The sequence below is a fragment of the Hyperoodon ampullatus genome (genome assembly GCF_949752795.1).
Source record: "Hyperoodon ampullatus genome assembly, chromosome: 4".
In the NCBI taxonomy this organism is placed as follows: Eukaryota; Metazoa; Chordata; class Mammalia; order Artiodactyla; family Ziphiidae; genus Hyperoodon; species Hyperoodon ampullatus.
Window position 1 is genome coordinate 46,958,622 of NC_136917.1, and position 27,235 is coordinate 46,985,856.

Consider the following 27,235-nt stretch of genomic DNA (forward strand, 5'->3'; position numbering starts at 1 on the left):
ACCTCCAAGTCTATGGTTGTTTATTTTCAAAAGTGACCTACACAAGACAGGAAGATCTGGGTATACTGTTTATAGGCATAAGAAATATGTGAGGTACGAGGTAAAACATGAGGAACTTTTCTCACTGAACCTCTGAAGTGACCGCATGTTCCAGAGGTTCAAGTTATTGTTTATCTTACGTATTGTCATATCCCCAATGCTTGGCACATGCTCAGTTCACGCGTGCCGGCTAAATAAAAGTAGCACCCTCAGATTAAACGGCTACTAGAAAATGGGTAATAATTAGTCTCATCTCCTGCACAGGCCACAGCCTTAGAGCCATTCACACCCACAAACAGCAACACCACACATACACACACGCGTGCGCACACACACACACAGCATCACTTAAAGGAGAAGAAAACCCAACTCTACACAGTGCATCCACACCCACGTACACAGGTGCTTCCTAGCCAGGTGAGGAGGAAAAACAAAGTTGTCAGCTCGCAGTTTACTTCAGTACCTCAAGGGGCACATCACTGACACACATAGATGCATACATATATGCCTATATGGGCAGAAACCCATTTACAAACCCAAATGTACAAATACACATATGTACTTCACATTCACTTCAGAATTAGTCAGGTGTGGCAAGTGAATTTATATACACAGAAATATGTGTGTTTGTCTTTCCCGAGCAAACTCACAAATGTGCACATACATAAGTATACAAACACATTCACAAAGATAATATTTACCTCAAGGTATGACTATAAGAAGTAAATGAGATTATATGAAGTGCACAATAGTGCCTGGTACATTGAAGACACGTTAATAAGGGTTAGTGATAGATAGATAGATAGATAGATAGATAGGTAGATAGATAATAGATTGACAATATAAATTTGTATCAAACTCGTGTGAATATTCACCTTCAAAGCAAAATTTCCTTCTCAGTCACTACTCAGAATCTCATGGAAATTCTAAACAACCTCTCACTGTTCTGGTGTGTGGGAGCCAACGAAAAAGGAAGTAATGTAGGGTGTGCTGTAACAGTGTAGGGGGTAGGGGGTGAATCTATGCTGATAGGAGGCTAGTGAACAAAGATTTCCAGACTTCTTTCCTGGGAAGAAAGCCTGGGCTTGGAGAGAATTCAGCTGTCAAGAACTAGTCTAGGGAGAACCAGCCTCCAAAAACTCAAAAGAAGGAATTCGTAAAGCTTGGGTGAGAGGGAGGGGTTATCCCCTTTCAGTAGGCTGGGAGAGAGAGACCCCACTGTCCCAGACAGTTCAAATCAGCCAGAAAATCCTGCAGAGGCTATTAATCCACTAAAGTCCAGCAGCTTGGAGAAAATCTGATTAATTCCACCTCCCCAGCTGGGCTCTAGAGTGAAATGTATAGTTGCTTTCTGAGATTCAAATAAGCTGGGAAAACAGAGAAGCAGGAGGAAGAAAAAACAGGGGGGAGTTGGTGAGTACTGGATACCTGTATGTACAGGTTGGCACTACCATTATTTTGTAGCAAGCCACAGCTCTCTGAGGCTCTGTTTCCCAAACCTGTGGATGTAAATAAAACTGTCTCCTGTCCAGTTAAAAGAGGGCATATCTTCCTTATCTCCCCAAAGAGTGCCAGCAGTGAGGCCAGGGCTGCTCTCTCTTGACCCTGAAAACTGCTCAAGGAATTTCTCCTGTATTTTCCTGCCACTGCCGCCCTGGGGAGGGAGAGGGGGGATCTTCCTTTATAGATCAGACTTCTTTTTGAAACCTCTCGGGGTTTTTTCTGGAGCCAAATATTACTACTTCAGGGCTCTAAAGAAACTCAGGGATCTGGTTCAATGCTTCCCTTTTAAGATGATAAACTGCGCGAAAAAGCACGTCTGAACTGGGACCCGTGGTGTTTGTTTTACTCACATACAACTACATTCTTTAAAAATAAAGGCAATAATTGGAGAGACCTCGAGAGATTAACTCCATAACCTCCACTCCACCGCCAGCCTGCAGGGGAGAGGGGAGACACGGATCTCCTCCAGCACTCTAAGCGTTAAACTCAACCCAGAGTCTAATACTCGATTGGCCGAACCGGGAGAAGATCTGGTTTTCGCAGCCGCGGGCCAATGAACACCTCGAGTGGGAGGGTTTGAAGATACTAAGGAGTTTTTCCCCCCTTTTTTCTCCTCTCCACCCCCTCCCGTCGGCCATCGCCCGTCCCCACCAATCCCCCTCGCCACCAGTTTGTTAAATTAATGCAGTAAGAAAGTCTGAAGATCTAAGGGAGTCCTGGCCAAAGGAAGATGGGCGAGCTCAGAAAACCGAGATGCATCTGAAGCCTTGGGCTCCTGAGCCCCGCGGGGTTGCCATGGACCGCGGCAGCCCCTGAAACTTGCCCTGAGCTGTCTTACGCCTGCAGCCCCGAGCAATGGGACACCTTTCCTGCAGCGATCATAACTTATTCGGCGAGGACCAGAGAACAGGGATCGCAAGGCAACAGCAGACGGGTACGCAGGCAGGGGAATGAGATTCCGGGACTCTGTCGCGATGCGCCAGCCTGGCACATTCTCTGGGATTTAACTGAAGGCAGCACCATCAATCGCTTCCCCTCGCCCGTAACCCCCTCAGGCCAGCCCAGGGGCATAAAGCCCTGCTCCCCCTACCCAGGATGCTCGCCCAATCTAACGGTCCAAGGCCAGCGCTCTGATCTCCACAGAAGATTTTTTTTTCTTCCCTTCGCGGGGCTGGCCGTTTAAACAGAAAAACGGGTAAAAAACAAAATATACCCGCCCCCAGACGTGCCTCCCCAGCGCCGCAGGGAGCCAACAGACACGCTGGAGTTTCACAAACAGCAATACTCTTCGCGCTCCTGAAAAGCAGGGCTGGACGCTCTCCGTGGTGCTGAAACGCTTCGAGGCTGTCTCTGTCCGTGCTACCTAGAGCCCCCTCGCTCCAATTTCCCCTGGGGCTCTCCCTCCGCGCCCCTGTTCCCCACCTCCCCTTAGGACTTGGATTATTTTTTTCAACAGCGCTCACTGTTTTGTAAGTGCCAATTTGAAACATTTTTGCCCCCCTAACTCGTGGACTACAAAGCACAAGGACCTGAAAAATGTACAGCTTCAATACTCTTCGCCTCTACCTTTGGGAGACCATTGTATTTTTCAGGTATGCAATTTTCTACTGACCACATCGCTCTGATGGAAATGGGGAAAAGGAGCACGGAGGCTGAATCTGTCCGTGGTCCCCTCTTTTCGGGGGAGGAGGGTGCTGTATACCGCTGCAATCGGGTCCTTCCATCCCCGTTCCCTCCCTCCCCCTCCCCACCCCTCCCGCCCGCAGGGTGTCTGGCTTGTGCGTGGAGGTCTGAGACAGTCGCTACCCTGGCAGCTGTTTGCCTATTTCTTGTGATTTGTTTGTCCTTCTGCCTGCTATACCCCCGCCCCATCACTGGCCCCCAACCCCCCTGCATATCGGCTCTCGCTCGGCTGAGGACTTTAAGGGGAAGCTTTAGGAGTTACTCAGTTTAATTAGGACTGCATTCTCTCTAACCGCAGTGCCGAAAACCTCAGCTCTCCCGTCTGGGAGCCAAGTGACAACTAGCGGTGACGGGGAAGGTTGCACTCGAACTCGCTGGACACAGAAAAACCATTTTCTCTCCTTTTTTGTTGTTTTCTTTCGCTGCGGGGTGGGGGTGGGAGTGTTGCTGAGGCTCAGTGCTTGGAAACAACAGCGTTATGACCTCAGGCTGGAAAGCCCTGAACTTGCAGGCAGAGTGGATCTACTCAGGAACAGATTCCGGGAAACATTTCTCTTTTGAAACTTTGACTCCCTCCTCTCCCCCATTCAGCTTTCCAAACTCTACTTGCTAGCTGCAGGTCCTGAACTGACGGACAAGTCTCGTTTGCTTTGTTCTTTTAATTTATGTCTATCTGCAACTCAGTAGCTGAGTTCCCCCACCCATGGTCTCCCAGGTTAAAATTTTCTGCCTATAGGCTTAGCATTCTTATGACAGCACAAGTGAAAAATCACCTCTTCAGGAAGCATTGAAATATACAGTCTTTTTGTAAGTGGGTGAATCATGCCATCTTCAGAGATTGTTATGATAAATTCCATTTATATGAATTGAAAAAAATTAGTCTTCTTCTATGACCTGCAGGGATCATTAATCTTCATTTTAGATGTCTGACCCTCATGTTTTACCATGGCATTGGATTAACAGTCATTTGAAAAACCCACTCTAGGTTGTTTTTAAAAATAAGTAACCAACAAATATTAGTCTCTCCCATCATAAACCAGCCAACAATTCTTGTTGTTGTTGTTTTTTCCCTTTTTACATTATAGAGAACTCTGCATATGAATTGTTGGTTTGATTAATCCAGTGGTTGGTTTAATTAAATGAATGACAACTCTCTCCAGATCGTAAGGGTCTATATGTGAGCCTCTCTTCATGTCTTTCTCTTGAGATGAAAACAAGACCTCTCTCCTTCTCTGAGATACCCAATGCTAAAGCTTCTAATCTCCAGTTCAAATAATTCTTTGATAGGTCATAGTCCTGCCCACTACTCAGAATACTAATAGCCAAGGAGTCAGATAGAATGAACAAAGTGCAACAATCCAGGGCCTTGTGAAATATAGCTACTTTATTGGCAAGAGGGCAGGAAGTATCCTCTTAACAATATCAAATCATTTCTCCTCTACATACCTTAGCAGAACTGTAAAATGCTGTGGAGGTGGGATACTTAGTAACATTTGTACGCAAATTGATTCTCTGTTTGGCTTTCTGAGACAGAACTGAACCAGAGAGATTAAAGAGCAAATTAACAGGACCAAGCACATCCTCTCCCCCAACTCCTTTTTTCTTGATGAACAGTATGTAATGCTTGATTTTCTTCTCCCAGACATTGTCTTTTGCAATAGGGAGACAGTATAAAAGGTTTGCATCGTAGTCATTTTGATAAGGTTATGAATCCACCGTGTTAATTCTTTAAGTTACTGGTGGTGGCCTATCAGGAAGCATCACTCCACATCTCCTTCCCCTACATACGTCAAGGCAGACATGAGCTACAATGGATATGGGATATAATGCCATGTGTTTATAAGAAGAGGCATGACTATGGAGAGCTGGAAAGGGGATGGTACTGTTGCACTTTCAAAATGTAGAAATGGCTACATCATTTGGGTAATAAATGTTGTTTTAGAACATGAAACATAAAATAATAAAAGGAATTGGACTAGGGAAATACCCTCAGCAATTTTTCAGAGAGACGAGAAAAAAAAAAAGGTCACAAAGAGGGAAAGTACTGTCTTTGTCTAATTGGCACTTTCATTACTAACTCTCTCATTTTTTTAAGTTTAGGTGAAAATACAGAAGCATTAAAATCTGGGGGCTCAATAGAATGTATGTGGGGGTAAATGGAGATTGCCTCCCTAGCAGGTTCCATGTGAATAACCCCTTCTCCCCCAAGGGACAGGCACCGTGTTGGAACGAGCCAATCCAATCATCTCAGGCACCCAGGTACTCCTTAGATTAAATGATGCCCAGCTGCTCACCTTGTTGGGGAAATCTGGGGGCTAGAAAGGGAAAGGCTCTCGATAACAGAAGTGCTGCTGCATCAGCACATAACCAGCAAAATGGCAATAATGACAGCAAAACAAACAAAACAACAATTGAAGTGAGTAAGGGAGAAATCTCATACAGTGCCAACAAAGAGAATGAATTGAGGCCTTAGGAAGCGCTGAGGGGGAGAGAGAAAGAGGATACTGGGGGACAAACAGCATTGCAGTGCTCACCAACTGTGTCCCCATAAGTAAAATGAGGTGATTTGGCTGAAGTTCTTGCTCTGATATTTTAAAAGCCTGTGGTTCTAAAATTCTATGAGTGATATTCAAGTATTCAATAAACTAAATTTTGTCTCTTTGTTTTCAATTGGGGATGGGGCTTTATATCCAGACCGGTTAAAAAATAATAGGCAAAGATATGGTTTTTTATGGAAGCATATTCCTTTCAAACCTCCTTTCAAGTCAAAGGGAACTTGATTTGATTCCCAGAGCCCTTACACTGGCTTATGGCTGGGAAGGGCTCAGGGTGACCCCCAAATTTTCTCACCTTCTGAGTAACTCAGATAGACCCATGGTATATAACCATGTTTCTCAATCTTGGCACTACTGACATTTTGAACATTTTGAAAAATTCTGTGTTATGAGGGCTGAACTGTGCATTATAAGATGTTTATCAGAATCCTTGGCACCAATAACCGCCCCCCTCAGTCATGACAGTCAAAAATGTCTCCAAACGCTGCCAGAAATCTGGGATGGGGTTGGTGGGGCACAAAATTGCCCACAGTTGGGAACCACTGGTATAGAATGACCAAATATTTAACCCGGGGCTCTGATGAGCCAATTGTAATGAGGAGGAAAGTCTAGTTTCCTTGAGAAAATGCCCCCATGGAACACACAAAGCACCAGAGTGAAGCAAACAGAGACCTAGCTTGTGCTTGAGAAGGGAATAAAGGCAGAGGAGATAAACCAAGTCTAACCCACGGGTGGTTTTTCCAAAAGATGATCTTTATGTGCTTTTCTTTATGTGTCATTTCCATCTGCCAACCCAGTAGATGTTTCCTTGAACAGGGTTTTGTACTGAATATGGTACTCACTTGCTAAGAAAGGTCATCAAAACCTTGAAGGAAAGATGTCTCTACCCACACTAGGGTCAAAAGGAGCATGGCAAGTAGATTGCTTCATACCTCAGTCCTGAAAAACCACCCAGTTAAAAGGTAAATGAGCTTTCTTCTGAGGTGACCCTTCCGGCTTCCCATTCTCCAAGCTTGCCAAGAGGAGCAAATGACCACCTGGATCTTTTCCTCCTGGTAGCATACCTGTATTCTTCCTCAAATCTTACCCGCTGCATTTTGGGCACTGCAGAAAGTGTCTAGGAGCTTCTGGAGTGGGCCAAGGACTTTTTCCTAAGGAAAGATGCCCCTTGGGCAAGTTCGCATTAAGGCCAATCAAAATGTCAGTCTACCCTCTTTGGGGGGCTTAGGAAACTTGAGACAGAGAAAAGAAAATGTCATGTTTTTGTTCCCGAGGGACATCTTGGACAAGAACCTTAGGCTGGTAAATGGAGTTATGAATCAGCACATAACTTCTGCATATTTGCAAAACTGGTAATGAACTATCAGGGGAAATGTAGGGAATTTATTTTTGAGACCACTTTATGAAAGAGGTTGCAACCAAGCAGTGCCGTGGAAAGAACAGTTAGGCTATGACTTGAAAGTCTTCCTGGTAGAGTCAGCTCTGCTCTTACCCTGCAGCACAGCTTTGGCGAATCTCCTTCCTTCATGGGGACTCAGTTTTCTTACCAATCAACTCAAGTAACTGACTCCAACACCCTTAAGTTCCCCCCAGTCTCAGATAAGGTCTTCACGAAAGACAGAGGCCCATACCCATGAAGGCTCAGGCTGAATTTACATCAGTGCCGACACTGCCTTCATTTCTACACCATGCATTTATTTATCGTGTGTTTACGTGTCCAGTCCAAAACTAGGCACTCTGCAGGGGAGACAGAGGTAACAGATGCTACAGTCCGTGTCCTTGCAGAAAGGGGAGACACTGCTCCCTTTAAAGCTACATTAAAAACCTTTTTCCTCCTTCAGACAGAGCTTCCCTCCAGACAGCGAGCACGGTCTGCGACAGCATCACATTTATGTGGGCGTCATTAACTTTATTTCCTTCATCAGCTGGCAGAAATCAGAATGATTTTTAAGATGGATGGCACTGTCTCCTGCCTGGCCAACTTGATGCTATTCTGCAGGTTTTCTGCTGCTTTAGGCAAAGCGGCCTTGGCACCAAGAGCACAAGACCTAGGATCCAGAATTTAGCTAGTGGCATGCCCTTGAGAGGGTTTCATGATCTTTCTGGCCTCAGTTTTCTCAGCTCTAACATAAAGAGAATTAACAAATCACTGTCCCTAAAATCATTTTTACCTGTGCCAGTCAAGGATTATCGCCTCCCAATCTCCTTCATGATAGAACAGTTTTGGTTACAGCTATTGCAGTATATTTCAATTATTACAAGAATTATATTCTGGCTCAAAGATCTAAAAGAATTGAGGGCCTCAATAAACAACTTCACTCCCTGGAGATTTATCCCAATCTGGACACAATTACTGACAGATCCCATAAATATGTCAGTTTCCCCAGGAAATGCTTTGTATGATGAGAAAACATGATGTCTGATCACAATCCTCATAGATCTGAAGAGGGGCCTGAGAAAAAGACCAAAGGTTTCTATACTTTTATCAGTGACTCTGTTTGGTTTTTTCCTCCCCTATAAGGCTATGTTTTTAAAATTTTGTTTACCAAACCCCATTCACCATTAACTTGTTTTCCCCATCTTTATCAACCAAAGGCATACATAACTGCCAGAAATACTGAACATCATGGGATAAGCAAAGTCACCACACTGAGTTAACCTAAGAAAAAACAAAAGAAAAGGTGTAATGCTTTTTTGTTAGCCCATAGAGCCTTGTCAGAAATAAATATGTAATTTGTTAGTCTCTGAAACGTTTAAAATGGATTCTGAGTCCTCATTCCTATTTCACGAACTCCCTAGGTACCCAGGGACCCCATTTGGGAAACATTAGATTTGATTTATTCTATATGGCTCCAAGAGAAGAACTGCAGTAAATAGATAAACATATTTTTAATGTGCACACACAAATTCTGTTTTAATGTAATTCGGAAACTTCTGATAGATCTGTCAAATGTGCACCAGCTGCCTCAGTGGTAGTGAGGGTCCCTGTCAGTGGAGGTGTGCAAGCAGAGACTGGAAATCCACCTCCCAGGAGGGATGCAGAAGAAATTCAAGCTACTTTTGTGCATTGAGATTTGCAATTTGCAGCAGAAAAGTAAATGAAATGCAGGTCAGAGAGAAATCTTCACGATACTTACGGTCCCCCCTTTTCCTGATCACCAAATTACCCATCTGATCTTCGTAAGCTCTCTGAGTCATGCCATAAACACACACTCACTCATGCCTTTTCCTTCTCTAAAATGGATTGGGTAATAAATAAACTGGGCAATGAACACGTACACAAACACACAAACTCACGATGCGACAAAGGATTATTAAAAGGAAATCACCTTGGTTATGTAAGAATCTGGTCTTAAGAAATGAGAAGGACCTCAGAATAAGAAAACGTCAGAACCAGAAAGACCGCCAGAAAACGCACTGGTCCACAGACAAGTCCTCAGGCACAGATGGTGTTCACAGGACTGATGGCCTATATGGCTAAAGGCCTCTCAGCCCTGAACTCCAGCTGTCTCTCCTGAACAAACTCCCTGTTAAGCCTGACACACAACTGTAAACACCATCGGGCCAGCCAGGAAATTCATTCAGAAAGCACATGAGAAGGGACCAGTGCTCTGAGATGCTGAGGAGAGGGGCTTATGCGCACAGTGCCTACGCTTTGTAATGCAAGCCCTAATGAGGGGTGCTGAGGCCCCAACGCTTTTGAAACTCCTTATAAAGGATCCCTTTGTGGTTTTCTGAAGTTGATATTGTCCCAGTCTCCCAAGGCTAATTCAGTGCAATTAGATTACCACTCTTTGCCTTTGAATTCGGCTGTTTTTCAGTGTCCCTTGCTAAACAAGTTTACCGTCTTAAAGGGGAGCTGCTGACAGTCATTAATCCCAGCTGTGAAATGGGCAGCGTTCTCTCTTGCCTCATATACTGGGCAGCCCCAGGCACCTAGAGAACAAGTCTCCTTGCTCGCAAGGTCCTTTCTCCATCTCCCACGCATTCACCCACAGAGAATCGCACTTTCTTTCAGGGGGTCTTAGGTACCAACAGAATCATGAAGACTTAGGGCAGTTCTATAATTCAACAGCTCTCAAATCTAGCTGTGAGGGGCTTATCAAACGTACAGCTTCCCACCATCATACTAAACTACTGAAACAGAATCTTTCAGGATGGGGACCCAGAAACCTCTAAAGGTAACAAGAGTCTCTAAGTCAGTGCTTTTCAAACTTCAGTGTGTGTATGAATCACCTGAGGATCTCATTAAGATGCTAATTCAGACTCAGGAGGTCTGGGGTGGGGCCTGAGAGTCTGCATTTCTAGCAGCCACCACGTGATGCTGATGCTTCTGTGGACCAAATGTTTGAGTACCAGGGCTCTGAATCATTCTGATTGGGGACCCCGGACACAGACCAACCCTTTGATTTTGCAGATCAGGAGAGGATGACTCCTCAAGATTATAGAGTGAATGTCGGCGCTCCCAAAGCCGAACACAGTTGTGCTCATCCCCCAGACTTATTCCCCTACAGCCCACGTGCCCTGAACTCTGCCACTGTGCTTTCCTTCCTTCAGCCCTTTCACACACTGTGCTCCCTCATAAACATAAACACGCACCTCAAGGAGGGTTCCTCAGGGAACTATCCCCATCCCCACACTGAAGGGAGTCTTGGTGCACCAAAAAGTTCTCATTCACACAGCTGGGAACTACAATTGTGTGACATCTGGATAAAGAGAAGGGGCAACTGAGGAACTGGCTTTGAATCCTGGCACCAAGGGGCCCTGGGACACAGCAGTGAGAGCCTATAGGGATTGATGGAAGAGATAGAGCAAAGGGGGTCAGAAGGAGGGAATCAGTGGTTTCTTTCTCCAAGGATGATCTCACTGACCAGTCTTCCTGTGCACATTGTACTATCAACTCTGCATAACTGGAGGCTTACTTAGGACTCCCAGATGTTCAGAGAAAGCCACCCCATTCTGCCATCTGTCTGACCTCAGAACCATGTCCTTCATTCCTCTCTCCCCCTCTGACCTGTCATTCTTTCCAGAAAGCATATTAGTATCTTATACATCAAATAGAGTGACTGTCATGATCTTCAGCCTTTGAGAGCTCCGTGTTTACTGCTGTACACTCAGTTCTACAACAGTCCCCAGCTCCAGAGGAATGCAGCAAGGCTGCTGCAACCCTGGCTGCCAGGCAGACTTGCAGAATTCTCTTACAAGAGCACTTTACAGTTTATAGAGTATTTCGCATCCGCAATCTCATATGAGCTTCCCAATCACCTTAAAAAATAGATACAAGGCAGTGGTTACTATCCGCATTTTAGAGTTGAGAAAACTTAGACTTGGAGAAGAAAAGTGACTTCCCTAAGACAATGCTGTTCATCTCAGGGTAAAGTCAGGATTCAAATACAAATCTCCTTCCTCCTAGCTCACCACACTGCCTCTTTCCTTTTAAAGCTGGCATATGTCTATATTCCTAACCTACAGCTGGAATATATACATCCCTAAATATATAGATGATCGATCGATCGATCGATCGATAGATAGATAGATAGATATAGACATAGATATAGATAGATACATATAGGTATTCCTCTTTTATATATTCTTCTCAAAGCTGCAACCACTGTGAGCTGATGTAGATATCAGGCTAATAGCCCTCACCCTCTACCAGTGGGTCACGGGGGTAGAAAAAAGCCTATGAGCTGGGAATTTCCCATCAGGGTTTTGGTTTGACAAAGTCATAGTCTTCCAATTCTTAGCCAGATAGGTATTTCCTTCTCTCTTCTTGATTGCTTTTAATTGTACAATATATGCATACATTCTCTTTTTAAAAAACTCTGATACTAGACCTAAACCTAAAATCCCCTTTGATGATGATCTCCAGGTCCCTCCCAGCTTTTATTTCTTTAAGGGGTATCCTACTTGATCATTTTAATTCATATATATATGCACATATGAAATGATAGTATATATATTTCAAGAGTTATACACACATATGCTGAAATAAATATTGAAATCTATTGAACTATATATACTATCTATTGAAATATATATACTATCATTTCATGGAATCAAATTGCCCGTGTGATTCTGTAACTTATTCTGTTCACATATCAACATGTCTTGGAAAGCTGTATCTGTCGAGGCATACATCTCCACCTCATTCTTTTAACTATGGGAATACATTTTATGTTAGGGATATCCCGTTGTTTTCCAGCCATTCCTGTATTGATGGGCATTTCTACTTGTTTCTGATTTTTCCACTGAAATCAGTGCTGCAATAACCACAGTGTACCTACATCTTTGTGAACGAACACAAGACATTTTTTCAGGCAGATAACAGAACAGAAATGGACTAGCCTGGTCACAGAGCATGCACATCTTTTATGTTAACAGACACTGCAGGCAGACATTCCTTTCTTCCTTCCCTTATGATGCTCCATCTCAGCCTTGACTGCAACAACTCAACAATAATCGTTACTATTTATTGAGTGTTTATTGAATGCTAGGTACTGTGCTAACATCACATGCCTCATGTCATAAATCCTTAGACAAAAGTACTGTTATATTTCCATTTTACAGGTGACAAAACTGAGGCATAAATAGGTTATATAGTTTGCCCAAGGTAAGACAACTCTTAAGAGGCAGAGCCATGATTCAAAAATAAGTCTGACTGCAGAAAACATTCTTTTAACCATTGTACTGCCACTATTACTCCAAGAATGAACCCAGGAGGAGGAGGAGGGAGGAGACTGAACTGGATGAGGAAGATGGAGGCAAAAAAGGGAGGAGTTTGCCTCTTCAAAAAACCAAGGACTCATCTCCTGCAGGTAGTTCTAGATAACAGTAAAGTTAACACACATCCATAAATAGATGTGAGTTTTTAATCTCCATCCTTCACAGAGGAGGGAAATTGCACTACCTTCCACCCCTGGCAGAGAGTATGGGGTTAGAGCTCTGTCTCAGGGTAAAGACAGGTCCCTGTAGCACATCCTTGCTTCTTCGTCCCCAAATCACTCCAATGAAAGAGCTATCGGGGATTATGGGAGAGAATGCCTGATTGAGTGGGGACGCAAGGAAGAAAGGCAGCATAATCTCTGGCCCGTTTTTAATTTGTTTTTCATTGCGGATCCCTAGTACTCAGACCAAAGATCTTCTCAAGCCTCAGGCTCTAACACCCAGACACACAGGACTGAGGGTACCCAGTTTCCTTTCATCTTCTGTATGGGAGGTTGGAAAGGCAGTCCGATCTCCAGCATTGGAGATCTCACCACAAGCTCCAGAATTGCTGCTCCCAAAGCAGACCTAAAGGACTTCTCAGAATATGTCTAGGCCAGGAAAACATACCCAGTCCAGATGAGGGCAGGGGAGCAGCATAGGGAGAGGCAGCAAGGACTGGGCTAGTTCTCCTTTATAATCAGGAGCATCACTCCAGACAAGGCCTGTGGGACACCTAAACAACACTGTCTCTGACACCTGTTTCCAATAGCTATCTGAGTGACACCAGAGACATTTCTGAATGTGTCGCTAGCAGGCCTGTTGCTAGTAGAAGAAAAAATACAATAGAAATAAAGTCTCCTAATGTCAACTTTTGAAATAAACTTGCTGGTTTGTTTGTTTGCGTTATAAACATTATTCATTCGCCATAAAATATTTAAACCACATAGGGAGATGTGTTTAAAACCAAAAGGCACAGAAATCCTACTCCCTAAGGGAAATCACTTAACAATTCAATATTCATCTTTCCAAATAATTTTCATAACATAATAATGGCAAGAATGCTTACTGTGTGCCTGACCCCTTTCTCAAAGTTGACTATGTATTAACCCATGTAATCTTCAGAACAATCCTGCAAGGATATACTATTATTCATCCCATTGTATAGATGAGGCTACAGATGAGGAAACAGAGAAGTTAAATAATTTTCCTAGGGTTGCCAGCTTGGAAATGGCAGTGCCAGATTGAAATCCAAGCAGTCCAGCTTCGGAGAGTCTTTAACTGCTGTGCTGCAGGCATAAGCTGTTCCTATTTTACAAACATGGGGTTATACTAAACACCAAGCTCTGTGACGTCCCTTTTTCCCCCTCAGCAATACTGTGTCAGTGCACATACAGATGCATCTTGTGCATCTGTGCGTTTGCGCTGCCCTTCGCTGAGAACACGGGGCTTTAGTGTGCTCCCACTCTCAGCGTGGCCACAATGTAACCCCACCTCCACCTCCAGCTCCTTCCCTTCACACAAACCAAATTCCACCTCAGATGAATTTCTTATTGCTCTGCTACATGTCCACTGTGCTCAGCTCTGTACTTTTCTCACACTGGTCCCTCTCCCTCCACATATCTAGAAAAACCCCTCCCCTCATTTCTGCCCTGAAAGGCACACCCACCAACTCTGGATTCAAGCTCAGGTGATTTTTGAATCCCACCTCTGTCACTTCTTCGCTGTATTATCTTGACAGTTTGCTCAAACTTTCTGAGCCTCAAGTTCCTCATCTTAAAAAATGGAGATAACACTTTTACCGATAGATAAATGCAGTCACCTTTAAGCCCTTTTTCTGAGCAAAGCACAAGCCCTGAGTGAATTCCCTCTCCACTTCTCTGAGATCCCATCCACGCCTCAAGAGCCCCTGCTAGCAACACTTCCTCCACGAAGCAACCCCAGACTGCCACCATCACTATCCCCAACTGGGCATGAATTCTCCTTCCTAAACCCCCTGGGAAATGTAGGCATTAACCCTCAGCAGTCAGTTTGCTCAATGTAGCCTTACATACATTTGGGTTCCCTTCTAACCTTCCTGCTGGATTGTAAGCCCTTCAAAGGCTAGGAACTTAATGGATTTCTTGGTTCATGCAAAAGGCCAACACGAAGACAAGGGACACATCCCCTGGTGCGTCCCAGAGTTTTCAACTTGCTCCATTTCCCCTCATAGATAGTATCACCCCAGTGGTTCATGTACTGTACGTTAGATATTCTGTGCTTATTGAATTGAATTGTTTTGCCCCCATATGCCTGCTCCCATCCTTCTTTTATTGACTCTGCAGAGGACCAGGACTGGAGGCTTCCAACCAGCCAACCCAAAGCACTGCTATGTCTCACCATGACCCCTTTTTGCTCCAAGAAATGAGTCACAGTGAGAGTGAGCTAGATATGCAGCTCAACCCTGGCTCAGGAGCTGTTGCAGTGAGTTGTTCAGCCTTATCCTTGCTGTCTGGCCAAGCATGTCCAAACTCTGGGCCTCTCAAAACATCTAAGCCATTGCAGATAAGGCTGCTTCCCACTATGACCTGGGTCTGCAGAGAGGCCCCTTCCATAGGACGAGGCAAACTTTCTAAAATGGTTTTCAATCGTGCAGAAAACATGGACCTCATTGGATATAGTTTTCTTGATGTGACCTAAAACATATAGTAGAAAAGAAAAACTCTTCACAGGAGCCAAGAAAAGACTGCATCATGCCCAGAGAGAAGGGGCTTGGAGGAATTCATTGAAAATGCCTTGAAATATGAAAAGCTACACTTCTTGACAAAGAAGGCAACAAGGTTTAGTAAAAGAGTCAATCCCCATTCTACCTCAAAATTGGACAGCCTAGAGGTTAGAAAAGATCTTCCTGCCCCTGCAAGCGCTGCTCTGACTTTGTAACTGAGTCACAGTTTTTCCATCCCTAAAATAAGATTGGACTACATAAAGACTCCATGTCTTTCCAGCTGTCATTGCATAATTCTTAAATTAAGTTGGCTCATAGAAGACCCAGAAGTTAAAAACTCTGGCTTGGGAATATGTCAAATACGTTCTGGAATCCTGGTAATACCACTTGCTATGGTATACTGCTCTATGCCTTGGAGCAAGCTTGTTTTTAAGATTTCTAAGCCTCAATTTTCCTCATCTTTAAAATGGCAACAGGGACTTCCCTGGTGGTGCAGTGGTTAAGAATCCACCTGCCAATGCAAGGGACATGGGTTCGAGCCCTGGTCCAGGAAGATCCCACATGCCACGGAGCAGCTAAGCTCATGCACCACAACTACTGAGCCCACGTGCCACAACTACTGAGCCCGCGAGCCACAACTTGCCACAACTACTGAAGCCCGTGCGCCTAGAGCCCATGCTCCGCAACAAAGAGAAGCCACCGCAATGAGAAGCCCGCGCATCACAATGAAGAGTAGCCACTGCTCGCCGCAACTAGAGAAAGCCCACGCGCAGCAACAAAGACCCAACGCAGCCAAAAATAAATAAATAAATTTATTTAAACAAATAAAAATAAATAAAATGGCAATAATAATTATCCTTCCCTGCCAAATCACCCTACCCTGACAAATCACCCTAAGAATTCAATATGAGAAGGCATATAGAGTGTTAGCACTGCTTATGGCACACAGCAATTGTGCAAAGCGGGAAAACCATGATTACTATTATTAAAAAGGGATAGGTACAAAGCATTGTGGGAGCATAAAGAAGAGTCTGACTAACTCTTCCTGGAGGTGGGGGGACAGTACAAAGTTGAAGACCATTTTAATAGGAGTCAGGACACTTAAACTGGGCCATAAAGAATGACTAATTCACCAGGTGGCAAAGAGTGCCAAGAGAGGATGATGCAGGCAAAGGAAAAGGGCTTACAGAACAGGCAAGCTGGATGATGTGGAGTTCAAGGACACTGATGGGCCAGCTGTCCACCATCACCCAGGCTCAGCCCAGTCCTGCTCAGCCTTGTTCTCTCCCAATTGGTCTTTTATCAATTGGAAGCCTGGCTTAAGCGTGGATAATTTCTTCACTATCCAAAAAATATGTATTGACTTCCTACTATAAGCCAGTAATCTTTCTACATTCTGGGGACAGATACAGTGATGAACAGAAGAGATGTGGCCCTTGCTCTCACACAGCTTAACTTCTACAGGTGGGTACAAATAAAGAAACAACTTGGGAAACTACAGAATTTCAGGCCACGGTCAGTGCTCCAAACCCAGTCAAACAGGAGTATGGGACAGAGAATGGTTCACTGGACTCCATCACAGGATGCCTACACTTTCACACATGCCCACGATCTCCCTTAAAGCTTATATCACATGGAGGTGAGCAGGTGGGAAAGGACTGTTTCCTTTTACCGATGAGGAAACTGAAACTCTGAGAGGAGCAGTGATTCATCTAAAGTCTCACTGCCAGTAAGTGCCAAAGGCAGATGACCTCATTCCATGCAGAAGAGTCAAAAATACTGAGGATGAAGGATTAAATAGGGGAAAAAAGCAAGTAGCAAAATAGTATGTATAGTAGGATCCTGTTTTTATTTTTTTAATGTTTTACTGTTCTCACATGGGGAAAAAAGTCTAGAGAAATGGACCCAAAACTGTTTATAGTTGTTATTATCTCTTGAGAATGAGACTATGGGGGACTTTTATTTCCTACATTGCATATTTTAGTAATGCTTGGATGTTTTACAACAATGTGCATTACTTTTGAAAGCTGGAAAGTAGTTTTTTTTTTTTCAAAAACAAAAAGAGGATATCAGAAAGCATGGGCACAAAATCAAACTTGGAGGCAGAGCACAGCGGGGACAAGGTCAGCAACGAGTGTCTATTTAAGCTACATTCATAGTTTTCCATTCCCTTCTTTTTTTTTTTTTTTGGCCACACCATGTGGCATGCGGGATCTTCGTTCCCCCACCAGGGATTGAATACGTGCCCCTTGCAGTGGGCTCAGGACATGGATTCCTAACCACTGGACTGCCAGAGAAGTCCCCTCCATTCCCTTTTCATGTGAGAATGACATCTGTGACTCCCAACCCTGTGCCTCACAGACAGAAATTCCTCTAAATAATAATATTTATAATTAATAATATTATACACAACATGTATTCAGAACCTACCAATAGGTTGCCAGGAACTTCTCTAAAAGCGCCATATGCATTAACTATTTAATCTTTATAGCAACGCTATTAAGTAGGCACTGTTATCATACCCCTTTTGTGGATGAGGAAACTGAGGTAGGGATCTTCCCAATCTGGGATGCCTGTAGGCCACCCTGCCAATCCAGCTCAAAGTCTTCATATGCAGAAAGACATTGTACAAACCTCTCCAAAGATGTGGCGGGGCAGGGTAGAGGGAGTAGAGTCTCTGAGGAAGAAAACTGAGAGGCTCACTCCAAACCACAGACTTTCCCAGTGAGGAAGAGAGGTGAGGAGAACCTGACAACACACTTCCCCTCAGTTCTGCTACCCAAGGCCCTGATTTCCTTTCCATCTATCACCATTGGGTTTATGAAGACACTAAAGAAAATAAGAAATAATACTGGGCAAGAAATAAAAGGGGGGAAAGGACAAGAAGGGGGAGAAAAGAGGGAGACATGCAGAATAATAAAGAGGAAAGAGCACTCAACACAGGTTTACTCTGGGTTCAGCCAAGAACTCACTGTGGGAGTCTCTTTCCCTCCCTGGACTACAATATTCTCATCTGTAAAATGCATGGGTAGACTGTACTAGATGACTTTTAAGATCTCTCTCAACTCCATCATTCTAGGATTCAGAAACAAATGAAGGGAAAGGAAGAAGGTAGAGAAACAGAAGGGGAGAGAAATGTTGGTGGGAAGAAGCAAATGTTAAGGAGGAATAATGAAAGGAGGAGGAAAAAGGAAGGCATCTCCCAAAGCAGGTGGAATCTGCTTATTTTGTTGAAAGAGGAGAAAGAAGGACTTTCACATCAAAAATTACAACAATAAAAGCTTTATTCTCAGGCAGCCAACTCCATGTCTCATCAGTGAGAGCCATGGCTGATTTTGGTGAGGGCCATGGCTGATGTTGGTGAGGGCCATGGCTGATACTGGTGAGGGCCATGGCTGATACTGGTGAGGGCCATGGCTGATATTGCCGGGGGGCCACGGCTGATATTGGTGAGGGCCATGGCTGATATTGGTGAGAGCCATGGCCGATGTTGGTGGGGGCCATGGCTGATGGTGAGGGCCATGGCTGATGCTGGTGGGGGCCATGGTTGATGTTGGTGAGAGGCATGGCTGATGTTGGCTGGAGGCATGGCTGATGTTGGTGGGGGGCATGGCTGATGTCTAAGGAACAGGGGCCTGAAGGGAATTGTGGAAGGAGGGAGGATGTTGCCTTATTCTCTGGCCTGAGAAAGAGGACAGCCCCTCCCTGACAATGGGCAAAAGTGATTAGCATATTCCCAGGTTCTGGGAGATGTCCTAGGGAAATGACTAGAAAATATGCCCAAGGGAGCTACAACTGCAACATTACCACACTGTGCCTGCAAGGATGCAATCCTGAGAACCATAAAACTGAGAAAATCCCCCAGGCCAGGAAGAAATCTTTCAAGGTCATTTCTTTCCAACCTTCTGACTCTAAGCAGCCCTTCCCTAACTGCCCTGTGCCAAAGGACTTAGTACAGAATGACACTCAGTCCTATTCTCTAATCTTTTCATAGTTGTCTGAGGCATCCCAGGCATTGAGGCCCTTGAAGACAAAGAGAATGCTTCCAACTGATTGAATATACCCTTAATCCACATGGCAGGTGCTGGGCACACAGTGGGCTTTTCACACCCATCTGATAATTGATAATAGAATAAAATGGTTCTAATTTCTCCCTCTCTCAATAATATCTATTCTGTTGCTTAACATTACAGTCCAAACATCCTTCCTTTTGCTTACTCCACTGCCCCTGTTCCGAAGTCCAACCTGTCATTTGCCTGAGGAGACAGAGCCTGGCAGATACCTCTGCAGAAGTGAGCTAGAATACCCACTCTGCAGGTGACATCTCCAAATCTGGAATTGACCTCAAGGAAGAAATAAATAGATAGGATCACCCTATAAAATGAGAAGCACAGGTACAAATAAATTAAAAAGACCATAGATAATTGTTCACTTAACATATAATCAGCAACTTCTGTATGCCAGGTTCTTAGCTAAGCAATTTATCTGAATCTTTTACTCCTCCAACAGACCTAAAATTAGAATTAAGTATTCCTAGTTTACAGATGAAGAAACTGAGGCTCAGAGAGGTTAAGCAACTTTCAAGGTCATACAAGTAAGTAGCAAATTCATGGTTCTAACCTACTCCTCAGCTGATTCATCCTTAGAATATGATACTAAGAGTTCAGCCTGTACGTGAACACTTCCAGAGACAAGAAACTCACCATCTCCTTAGGCAGCCTCTCCTGTTACCGGGTAGCTCTAATGGGTAAAATATTCTTTCCTCACATGTATCAGGGAGCCACCTCCCTATATGAGAGTCCCATCTGCCTTCCCTGGTCACTTGGAACAAGTGAGTGGGCTATAGAAGGTACCTAAACTGTGGAATCAGAAAGATCTCATTCTATTCCTCCCCTACCACCTACTAGCCATGTAACTTCCACCATCTGTGCCTTGTTTGCTTCACCTAGACAATAGTAACACAAATATGAATCTCGCATAGTTTTTTGGAGAAGAAGAAATAAATAGTATTTGCAAAGACCTTAGTTCAGTGCCTGGCAAATAGTAAGTATTCAAGAATATTATTTTACTAATTTGAGTCCCTCTTCCCATGATAGCCTAAAGAGATTTGTTAAAAATGATCTGTCTATGTTTTCTCTGAGCCAAATTATTCCTTACAGGTCAATTTCAAGTTTGTTTACCAGCCTAGTTGTTTCTTTCTGGACCTGCTCCAACCTATTAATGTCCCTCTTAAGATGCAGAACCTATGACAGAAAGTAATAAATTAGCCACGATTTTAAGTACAGCCCACATCCAGTATTTCCTGCCATACCTGCTTCTTTTAGTCTTCAGGTTTTTCTGAAGTTCTTCAGAATCATAACCTAGACTGGCATAAAATTTTAGTGAAGAATATTTGAATCTTACAAACAGAAATTTTTATTTTTATTTTTATTTGTAATAATGGCTAAGATACTAGGTGGTTTCTATCTATCACTGTATCAACACTTGATTTTCTCCTTTAACTCCAGAAATCCTAAGAGCACTATCATTACCCTTACTTTACTGATAAAAAAATTAATAAAACAGATGTGAAGAGGTTAAATGACTTGCCCAAGATCACACAGCTATGTGGCAGAATCAGATTTAAGTTCACCAAGCTATCCTACCTCCCGTTTCAAGCGTTTATGGGATACTTACTATATATATGCACTTTCAGGGATAAGAAGAATATGACACAGGGAGAAGACATAGGCAGGGCAGTTTAATAGAAAAGGAAATGTATGGCACCAAGCTACATTGGACTTCTGAACTACACTGTCACAAAGATCTCTCCTTCTCCCCTCCAGCACATTCCAGTGTATATAGCTTCTCAGGCAATGTGAGTTAAAGGAGAAAAAGGAAAAAGAAGCGGTCATCTCTCTCCTTCAGCTTTCATTTAGTCACCACTGCCTTCAGCCCTGGCCCCTAGCAGACTCCACCTGATGAAGAATTCATTTTCAAAAAGGAGCCAATCTGCTGGTCCTGCGGTGGGGAGGGGCCCCTTTACACTGGTAGAGTCTTTCTGCCTTAGAAATATTCATACCCTTTGACTCAGCAATTTTGCTTCCAGGGCATGGATAGAGGTTTGTGACCAAGGGGGCTTTTCACAGCATAGATTATAATAGCTTAAAATTGGAAATAGGGGCTTCCCTGGTGGCGCAGTGGTTGAGAGTCTGCCTGCCGATGCAGGGGACACGGGTTCGTGCCCTGGTCCGGGAAGATCCCACATGCCGCAGAGCAGCTGGACCCGTGAGCCATGGCCACTGAGCCTGTGCCTCCAGAGCCTGTGCTCCACAACGGGAGAGGCCACAACAGTGAGAGGCCTGCGTACCGCAAAAAAAAAAAAAAAAAAAAAAAAGGAAATAATATAAATGGCCATCAAAGAGGGGTGGCTAAATGAATGCTGATACAGCCACACACTGGCATATGCAGTCATTTAAAATCGTGTTTCTAAAGGTTTAATAACAAGAGAAAATAAAATTGTCCTTAGAATCTTCAGTAAAAAAAACAGGAAACAAAACTGATTATAATCTATAGAGAAAAAAAAAAAACTAGAGGAAATTTACTAATATGTTAACAGTAGGTATCTAGATAATGGGATTTCCAGGTGGGTTTTATTTTTTTTCTTTGAACCGCATTGTATTTTTCCAATGTGTGTTCATTGCTTTTATCATCAGAGGAAAATGTTATTTTTTAAAGGATTGAAAGAATCTGGTCTGAGGGCTGCCAGCCAGCTTGAGAAGAACAGTTTTTGCCAGTGGACAGTTTCCATCTGTGCAGCAGCAATTACTACTCCGTTATCACCAGATCATCTTAATCCTATTGACTGAAATGTCAAAGTAATTCTATTAATTTACTACTTAAGAGATAAATTACTAAGAACAGAGCAGGAGAATTACCAGAAAGTGCTGTGGTACTCCTCTAGATGTGAGTGTGGGTGGTCCTTGTAGATTCAAGCATAAAATTCAAAGAAGCCTCTGGAAGTTCATATATTCATTCCCTGTCATAGAGCTTAGATCAACCAATGAAAATCTGAATCAATAAAAATTGTATTGAACATTTACAATGTTCCAGGCACCAAAGAAACACTGCAGAAGAATTATTTATTCTTTACCACAACGCTGTGAGCAGCAACAACTATTACCCATTTTACAGATGCAGAAACAAAGACGGACAGGATAAGTAACTTGTCCGAAGCCACACAGCTAGTAAACAGCAGAGCCTGGCAGAATTTGTGTGCTTAACCCTGGACCATGCTGCTGTTTCAATCCAGAAATGAGTTCTTATTTGTGTAGTACCTTATGCTCTCTTCAACATGATTTCTTTTTTTTTCCCCCCCTTGGCCATACCGCACATCATGTGGGATCTTAGTCCCCCAACCAGGGATCGAACCCACGCCCTCTGAAGTGCAAGTGTGAATTCTGAACCACTGGACCACCAGGGAAGTGCCACATAATTTCAAATAGTGATTTATAAGTTAGGATAGGAGGGATCTACACTCTATGGATGAGGAAAGTGATGCTTCAATATACTAAAGGACATGCTCACAATCAGAGAAGAAAGAATCGAAACAGGTAGTAGCCAAACCTAAGACTTCTGACTCTACAGCTACAGCTTGTCCCATGTGCCTCTGAGCCGTGCAACAAGAAATAGAGGGCAGTGGAATTTGGGCCCCCCGTTTTGTCCTCCTATGAGCTACAGGGAGGTGACCCTGCTGGAGGATCCTGAAGGTACAGGGTAGAAAGGAAGGAAATCCCAGAAGGAAAAGAAGTCTCAGTAATGACCCTTGCCATCCTTTCACCATTAGCCCTCCTTCCTCCTAAAATCAGGAAGGGACACTAGCCACGGCACCTTGTCCTTCCCTCATCGTCCACCTACCTTGCTTTCAGCTCATTGAGTCCCACAGGCTTCACTGACACGTCTTCTCCTCAACACTCCTCAGTAAATATTCCTTATAGAAGCTTATACTAAACCACAGAGGAGCGGGAACTTAAAACAATGCATATATTAAAGTTGAGTGAGCTTTAATAGCTCAAATTAGCACATTTGAACAGCTGCTCCAAAACATATGGCAAAATTCCACCTCAATTAGATTCATATATCAACTCAGCCACCAAATTACCTTGATTATGCCATTTAAACTTTCCAAGCCTCGGTTTCCTCAAGTGAAAACTAGAGAAGAAAATGGTATTCACCTCATAGAGTGGTTGGGTGGATTAGAAAGCATGTATGGTAAAGTTCTTAGCACTGTGCATGGCACCCAGAAAGCGTCTGATCATTGGTAGCCATTGCTATCATTGTTAGTTAATCTCTGAGTCAATTTCCTCATCTACAAACGAAGATGATCATCCCTACTGACATTGCAGAGCCATAATATACAGTTATTAATTTATAGCAGGTGCTCAAAAAACATCTTTTCTTAATGCACAAGATGTCTGGGTCCCATAATTCTGTGACTCTTCTTCCCACTTCTTCCCCAAGATGTTGGAACCTGCTGAGTGAGACAAAGAAGTTCCACCCCGCTGAGCACAGCTGCAGCTCTCTATCTTAGAGGATACAGGGGAAACAAGGAGGGCTATTTAGAGAGTTATTACAGCCCAGGAGCTTCTGTAAAACTCTGTATTTACATACAAATACCCACTTCAACTAAATCCTCTCAACTCACAGTAAAGTATTCTCTTTCTGAAGACCAGTCACTCAGTTTATTAAAGGCAGATGCAGATTTTAATCCAAGTTGTTTTTTCTACAATTTAAGGTCATTTCTTCCTCAGTGCCCAGTGAAGATTATTTATTATTTTCTCAACATCCTCCTTTGAATCACAGTCTCTTGGATGCTTGAAGACCACACACATCCAAGCTTCATTCTTATGAAAACCTCTTTTTTCTCTGGGACAAACAGATCCCTTTTTCTGATGCATTTCCTATGGGTTCATTGCACCTTGGCTTATTTTCCGCTATAAGTTTGAACTATTATAGATCTCAGAGGGAGAAGTGATATATTTTTCTACTAGGCTCAGATATTCAAGTACTTACTTGTCTTCACACTCTCTCTATTAATTTGGGAGTTCTTGGAGAACAAGGGCTATGGCATATCTATTACTGAGATACTTTTAAGAGAAGACTCTGGGGTCAGGTGTATCTAGGTAAGTTATTTAACCTTTATGAACCTCAATTTCCTCATGAGTAAAATGGGGGTAATGATATCCAACCCAAAGGATTATATTCAGGATTAAATATTGCAGACAAAGCTCTTTGTGTAAGGCCTGGTACTTTATAACCACTCCATACGGGCTGTTATATTTTTATTATTTATATTCTGCTCAGTCACCTAGCACAGTCTCTGACATACAGTAGGCACCTCCTAATTATTTTAGATAAATAAGTAAATAAGTGAAGTAATAAATGAATGCCATCTCAAACGAGATGATTATCTCAACGTACCTAGTGAATGAAAAAAGTTCACTGACCTAAGAAGGGAAAGAGTTTACTCCCACAGCATCTTTAAGCACCATGGCCTTTTGCCATTCAAATGACCCCTGCAGTTGATAAAGGCAGGTGGTATTTCAAAGATGGGTTAACTGAGACAGAGAAAAATAAAATGAAAGACAAGTTGACTGCAGAGAAATTCTGAGTGACAATTTAATAAATAGTCAAGAAGGGTTTGTCCATCACCTTCCCGTCTTTTGGGGCTGGCCAAATAGTCAAGCAGAAGATGCCCCAGACCCTGGCCATGTTAGGTCTCTGCCATCTGAGACTCTGAGAAGGTCTCTTAACCTGTCTCTTAACCTTTCGGTTGGTCCTCAATGTCATCACCTGTACATGGAGATGCTGTCATGGGGGTGGCATGGGGATCAAATGAAGTGTAAGTGCCAAGTAAACCGAAAGTGTTATTTGTGTGAAAGTGATCACACTTTCACACAAATAACATATTCTTCTCAATCCATAATTTCCAATTCCCAGAGCTCCGTGAATTCTCACTCACAGTTCCAAAGAATCATACAAACATTTCTATTATAAACAAGAGCAGCTCCTCAGAGGGACTCTGCAAATCTCTATCATTTGGGAGAGTCAACAGAGTAGTGTGGGCTTTAGAGACCAGCAGACTGTTGGGCTCTGACACTTATAAGCTATACGACCTCAGCTAAATTTCTGAAAATGCAAGCATCAGTTTCCCCATCCACAAAAAGGAGGTAATGCCGTCATCATCACAGGACTGTTGAGAAGATTAAATACAGTAACATATGTAAAGGACCCAGCACATAGTAAGTACTTAGTGAGTAGTAGCTATTACTATCATTAGCTAATATCACGTCTTTATCTGTTTTTATCATATTACTATTTTTCCTCAATATTTATACTCCTGGGTCTTTGCAACATCAAATGACCATTACCTGCTGATCAATGCAATCTTTTTTCCCAAAACTTTTTGTCTAGAATCCCTGAGCTCCATTCTCTGCAAAGACATACTTTTCCAGGGAGATTTATCTGATTAAAAAGAAAACTGCATCGAAGGTAATGAGAGCCATTTGCTCTCCTGTCCGACTTGTGGGATGCACGCTGATTACCCAAGGCCTGATAAGAGCTTAGACTCAGGCAGAGTAAGCCCCACAGGCCTGTTCTTCAGCACTCAAGCCTCTGAAGAATCCCCCCCTACAGCCCCGAATTCCTCTCATTGTAACTCATTTGGGAGGCTACTTGATGCCCACAGCCCTAAGCCAAAAATTCTTTAACCATGGAACCAGATTGCGGAATGACACTGAAGGTCAGAGGCACAGGAAAACTTCCCAAAGTGAGATACACATGGACAGTCAGGGCAAAGTGAGATGGCTGTTGTAGAATTATAATTAGTGACCTAAGGGAGGAGAAATGCGCAGACATAGGTTTGACCTTGGACACTGATCTGAGTCATTCTGTGGGAGGGCCGTAGATGCTCCTAAAAGAAAATGGGATGGCTTCTTCTATTTTCTTGCCTTGGATTTTCCCAGAGGACATCAGGGTTTTCCCCAGGGACTGATTAAAGATTTCAGGGCCTTTTGACTCCAGTCAAATCACATCATTGATCCCAAGCACCCACACAGCTAAATTCCACTTCCTCTGAAGTGCCAGGTGTATAATCATCCATTTAACAAATATTTACTGAGACCTGACCATGTGCCAGACTCTGTACTTCATGAAAACCACACGGAAGAAGCTTGCCTAAGTCATGCTCTCAGGGTCTTATCTACATAACATCTGATTGCCCCAATTTGGGGGAACGGAAGTTTAGAGAGCTGAAGGTTGAGCTTGAACCAGAAAACACCAAGGGCTGCCATGATTCCAGCCTTGAACCATGCACAGGGGGTAAGAAGAAGGGAAGTAAGAAAAGAGAAAACATCGACATAGTTTAAGCAAATGCAGTGCAGTACGCCAGAGTTAGACAATCAAGCCACATGTTCCTTAAGCCTTAATTTTCTTATCTGTAAAATGGACACAGACATCCCTACCTCTCAGGTTGTTGAAAGGATAAACTGTGATAAAATACCTAACGATGTTTTTTTGCCACCGGACAAGAAAAATTAAAATGAAGCTTTCTGAAAATAAAATGAGATGTTGTGAGCAGTAGACACTCCCTCTCCAGAACACACTTGATTATCTACAGGAAACTCTACCCTAGATAGACTGGGTTTAAAGAGCTACGATGTGGGCTTCCCTGGTGGCGCAGTGGTTGAGAGTCCACCTACCGATGCAGGGGACACGGGTTTGTGCCCCGGTCCGGGAAGATCCCACATGCCGTGGAGCGGCTGGGCCCGTGAGCCATGGCCGCTGAGCCTGCGCGTCTGGAGCCTGTGCTCCGCAATGGGAGAGGCCACAACAGTGAGAGGCCCGCGTAGCGCAAAAAAAAAAAAAAAAAAAAAAGAGGTATGATGCTCTAGGAGGACCAGGAATGGGGCGAAGCAAGTGAGGCACCCAGGGCACAAAGTTTAAGGAGGCGCTCACTCTCAGGTCTCCGCAAGTGCAGGGTTGGAACGTACACAACCCTGAGAGTGAG

General features: G+C 43.5%; 1 protein-coding gene across 2 annotated transcripts in view; it reads left to right on the plus strand.

Annotated features, from left to right (window-relative positions):
* Window positions 1–3,078: 3,078 nt before the first annotated feature.
* The window catches only part of GLRA1 (glycine receptor alpha 1), a gene marked incomplete at both ends in the record, with an annotated part of 82,747 nt that continues 58,590 nt past the window's right edge, over window positions 3,079–27,235 (plus strand). For both annotated transcript variants that reach the window (XM_079702008.1, XM_079702009.1), the window contains one exon: window positions 3,079–3,134. In XM_079702008.1, the coding sequence (XP_079558134.1) occupies window positions 3,079–3,134 (56 nt within the window). The remainder of the gene's footprint in view (window positions 3,135–27,235) is intronic.